This window comes from Austrofundulus limnaeus, unplaced genomic scaffold (assembly GCF_001266775.1).
Source record: "Austrofundulus limnaeus strain Quisiro unplaced genomic scaffold, Austrofundulus_limnaeus-1.0 Scaffold209, whole genome shotgun sequence".
NCBI classification, from domain to species: domain Eukaryota; kingdom Metazoa; phylum Chordata; class Actinopteri; order Cyprinodontiformes; family Rivulidae; genus Austrofundulus; species Austrofundulus limnaeus.
The window spans coordinates 181,944-186,775 of NW_013952611.1; the positions used below are offsets into that span (position 1 = coordinate 181,944).

At 39.7% G+C, this 4,832-nt stretch overlaps 1 protein-coding gene across 1 annotated transcript in view; it reads right to left on the minus strand.

Annotated features, from left to right (window-relative positions):
- The window catches only part of LOC106525019 (sodium-dependent phosphate transport protein 2B-like), a 31,902-nt gene that overhangs the window by 16,393 nt on the left and 10,677 nt on the right, over window positions 1-4,832 (minus strand). The window contains exons 5-7 of the mRNA XM_014019117.1: window positions 2,775-2,886; window positions 2,491-2,689; window positions 1,769-1,864 (exon numbers count right to left, since the gene is read on the minus strand). Of these exons, the coding sequence (XP_013874571.1) occupies window positions 1,769-1,864; window positions 2,491-2,689; window positions 2,775-2,886 (407 nt within the window). The remainder of the gene's footprint in view (window positions 1-1,768; window positions 1,865-2,490; window positions 2,690-2,774; window positions 2,887-4,832) is intronic.

Sequence of the window (4,832 nt, forward strand, 5' to 3'; positions counted from 1 at the left end):
AGAAGAAGAAGAAGAAGAAGAAGAAGAAGAAGAAGAAGGAGAAGGAGAAGAAGGAGAAGAAGAGGAAGAAGAAGAATTGCAATTATAATAATAATAATAAGAAGAAGAATAATAATGATAACTACCAGACATGTAAGGTAGTGATTTTGATTGTGTTTAGGCCAGCAGAGAAGGCTTTGCTGGCTCACCACTGTTCTTACATATTTAAACAATTACATGTGTCACTTGAAGTATATGTTGTGAATGACTCTCAGCTAAAATCACAAACAATTTTAGCTGAATATCTGTAAAATTATTTGAATTATAGCTAGTTTTGTCAGTTGGCCATATTGGCCATCTTAAAATCAATTTGACTCCAAATGTGAATCAGTTCTAGAGGTAAATTCAATGAATATTTCTTGAAAGCTTGTTTAAAGGTTTTTTTTACTTACATTTGGGTCTGTATTGCTTCTAAAAACAGTCCAAGCACCAAAAAAAATGCACCCAGAGGTATTTTCCCTATAAGTAAATGTATTTTTTTGTGTCTCGAAATGACCTGTTTTCAAACACCAACAGTTTGGGARGTCACAAACCGTACAGCAACCCTCCCCAYCCTAAGCCCAGCCCCCCACCTGGCAACCAAAGGTGGAGCTCTGCCCACTTCTTCACAGGACTAAAGTTTGTTATACTGTTTTCACAACGATCATGGAGAACAGAGATGCCTGGATTAATTTTATTTTTATTTTTGATGGCAATGTTCTAGCAATATAGCCAAAGAAAGTTGTGGTTTGTGAGAATAATTTCACGACTACTTTGGAAACTTCTACCAGCAGGATTTACCCAAGGACTTTCAGCTGAAGAACACTTCTGTCCCAATTGTTCCTCACAAATCTGCAGATGTAATGTCTTCTCCTCCCATAACACTGGGTCCTTGTTAAGCGTGGACTGCGGTACGGCTGCATCTTGAGCTGCCTTTCCCTCTCCATAACTGGGTCCTATCGAAGCTCAGACCGCTGTTCGGCTCCAGCATGAACTGCGTTTCCACCGGGCCCTCGGGAAGCAGCGACAGACATGTGCTGGCCTCCCCGGCACCAAGGCGCCTGGCTGTGGTCTATCCCTACCAAGCCCTGGGGTGGATGTACTGCGCACAGTCTGTTTACTACTGTTATACCATTATTGTGCATCTGTTTGTAGCCACCATTTTTACGTCTCTGCTATTATCAATGCCAATTCGGGAGCGCAAAGCTAACGTAAACAAAAGGTTGTCAGGGTGTTGCCAATAGCAGTTTATTTGCATAAACAGCTTGTTCTGAAGAGAGCTCAGACCAGGCAGAACTGACCAGGTGAAATCTCATCAACTGAAAATGATTTTGTGTATTAAATCTAATGAACATATTTTGAATAGCCTACAGATGCATCCTAACTTGTTCTATGAACCCATATTTGGTCCTCTTTAAAATTTTGCCAATGGTTCACGAGATATTTTGCGAACAGACAGTGTTGACTCCAGTTAATGGTAATGTTTTAAACAAAAATTCACTAGTGCTCATAATATGTGCTGTCAATCAGTCTCATCGCAACAACTTGTATTTCAGCGTCTATAAAACTCATTGYGATGTAGCCTATTTAGTGGTTTTGAAGGTCATAATTATACACCCAATGATTTTTTTTTTGCAAGTTTCATTAGATTAGTGCAGGATTTCATGAAATATTTACAAGACTCACATGCTAATTTAATTAAATTTAAAATAAAAAAGCAGAAGCAAATAAAACTTGGTGTTTTTCTTACCATGTTTGTTTCTTTTTTGCACCACTTCTTGATCAGACTCTTATTTCGTGCAGTGGGGTCACCTGTTGCAATGCCTGTYATAACAGACTGGTCCAGCTAAGAGAAAAGACTTTGATTAGAAAAATGGATCGTTTTTATTCTAAATTAGCTATTAATCAGTTTGTGTTTGTGACCCATCATATACAACTAAGGATTAAGTCACATTTTGTCAAAACAACCTCAGCACATTTTTATATTCCTGCTTTTGAAGCTACATTTTGGTGCCTTAATCAACCTGATATCAGGAACTGTTCCAGAGATGTGGCTTAATTTGTCTTCCTAATCAGGATAATCCATTCATATTTGGTCTAAATCCTTTTTTATTTTTATGAGGAATTTTTAATATTATTATAAAGAGGAAACCTCAAATAGTATTTAGACATTGTGATTTCCTAGCTGGAAAGAAAGATAAGCTTTGCTAGAAAATATTAAAAATGTACAGCTATTTTGCTCAAAATCATGTTTTTTGTTGCTACGGCTAAAAAAAAACAGGGCTTCAAAAAATGCTTTAAAATTATTTTTCAGACAGTTCATTCAAATGATCCATTGTTAAGATGTTCTCATTACATTTTGACAAAATGAATCAGTGCATTGGTTGACACTGTACTATTGCATTTCTCCATACACCTCTTTGTGACCTAATCCTGTTTGATGGGGTAGGTCACATAAAGTTGGAGTGTTACCTGGATGATAGAGTTGGTGAGGGGGTCTGTGATGACATTCAGCAGGTCGGGAGCTTTCCCTCCTGTCTGAACAATTTTAAAAGACTCAACCAGGAGGTGGGTGAGTTTGTACAGGACACCTGTGGCCACCTCCAGGGGCAAAAAAACCAGCACCGACAGCCAGTTGAAGAAATCATCAACCGTAGCACCAGCAAATGCTCTAAAAGTAACAGTACACATATAAGCATATTGCAAAAGCTTTTCCTGTGGGTCTTTCTTTTTTATCATCAGTCACTCTAGTTTACCTGCGGAACTCGTTCCTGTCTCCTGCCTGCATCATTGCTACGATGGTGTTGGTGACAGATGTTCCAATGCTGGCTCCCATGATGATCGGTACAGCAGATTCAACATCCAGCACTGAAGAACATAAACATTTTAAACACAAGGTCATTAAATGAATAGTTCCACAGTTTAAAAAATGTTTGGACCCCTTCACATTTATTCAACAATGGTTATCTGACAACCTGCTACTCCTTAATCATAACAAGACTGAAACTCTGATCCTGGCACCTGTAAATAAGATCCCTCAGATAAAAGAACAACTGGGCTCTCTGGGGCCGACTGTTAAAAAGAACATAAGAAACCTGGGAGTCAATTTTGATCCAGATCTGTAACTAGATAAACACGTCAAAAATCTGGTTACCTCATGCTATTTTCAACTCCGTAACATTTATAAACTTCACCCCCTCCTGCCTGCCTCTGACCGGTTAATGGTAATCCATGCCTTTATCTTAACCCGTCTTGACTACTTTAACAGCTTGTTCACCTGCTTAAATCAGAAACAATTAAACCGGCTCCAACTTGTTCAAAACTCTGCTGCTAGACTTCTAACTAGAACCTCCAAATTCTCTCATATCACCCCATATTATCAGACCTCCACTGGTTACCTGTACAATTCAGGCTCAAGTTCAACATCCTGGTTCTCACATTTAGATACACGGCCAAGCGCCGAACTACATCTCCGGTCTTCTCTCGCCTTATAACCCCAGACGCAACTTGCGCTCACAAGATCAGAATCTTCTCTTGGTCCCCTGTACTCACTTCAAGACCCGTGGTGACTGTGCTTTTTCCTCAACGGCTCCCAGACTGTGGAACGCCCTTCCGCCCTATCTAAGACCCCTTGATGACACTGACTCCTTAAAAAAACAATTTAAAACACACCTTTTCACTGAAGGATTCAACTGAATATATTCAACACCTCACAACTTGAGTTTATAAGCCCTGACTAACAATCATGCGTGTTATTCCGGTCTAGTATCCATCCCCTCCACCTATAAGGGTGAGAGATAAATTGAACTCATTTTTGGTTCAAATATTGAATGTATTAAGTGTGTAATTTGTACAGTTATTGTGATGTATTTGCTTTTTCTTTCTGATAATGGATGTACAGCACCTTGTGAAATCCTTTTCTGTGAAAGGRGCTATATACAGTAAATAAACTTTTACTTACTTACTTATTTACTTACACTCCAAGTTTTCAACAAATCAGGCACTGCAACCAAGTGATGTTCGATACCATCAGTTTCTTTTCTAATTCTGATACCAAGTTTAACTCTCAGCTTGGCCCACAAGGTGGCGGTTCTCCAATGCATTCAGCTACACCCAGAAGCTACAACCAACCAGGCCTGTGTAGTTGGCCTACCTGCGGAACCACAGACATCAGGTACGTTGATGTGGGGACCTGTTTGTTGTCGGGACAGGCCCGGGTGAGTCATGCCGAGACGCGGTCTGGGAAGAGGGTCAGCTTCGGCAGTGAACAACTCAGAAGACAATGTGGAAGAATTTTAAAAAATCATTGGATTTTATGAGTGGAGAACTGACGAGAGTGGCTTCACAGCAGGAACTTTTGATGGGGCTGTTTGAAGAGGTGAAGCGATTGAATGTTGCAGAAAGTGACCGAGACAAAAAAATAATTGAACTAGAACAAAAAGTTGATAAACTGGAACAACATACTAGATGGGACGATTTGTTAATCACTGGACTTGACACCAAACACCGGACCTATGCTCGAGTTGCAGGAAACAAAACATAAACACCACGGAGGACTCACAAGAAGAACTAATCACTCTGGAGCAACAGGTAGTGACTTTCCTAAAAACAAAAACATTGACATCTGAGGACATTTCCATCTGCCACACCTTGCCCACCAAATCAGACAAATTCCAGTTATCAGATTCATAAGCAGGAGGTCAAGAAACAATCTATTAATGCAAGAAAAGAAACTGAAAGGAACAAATGTCTACATAAATGAACACTTAAAGGCAGGGGTGCAACTACATATTTTCTGAGGTGTATGCGAAAAC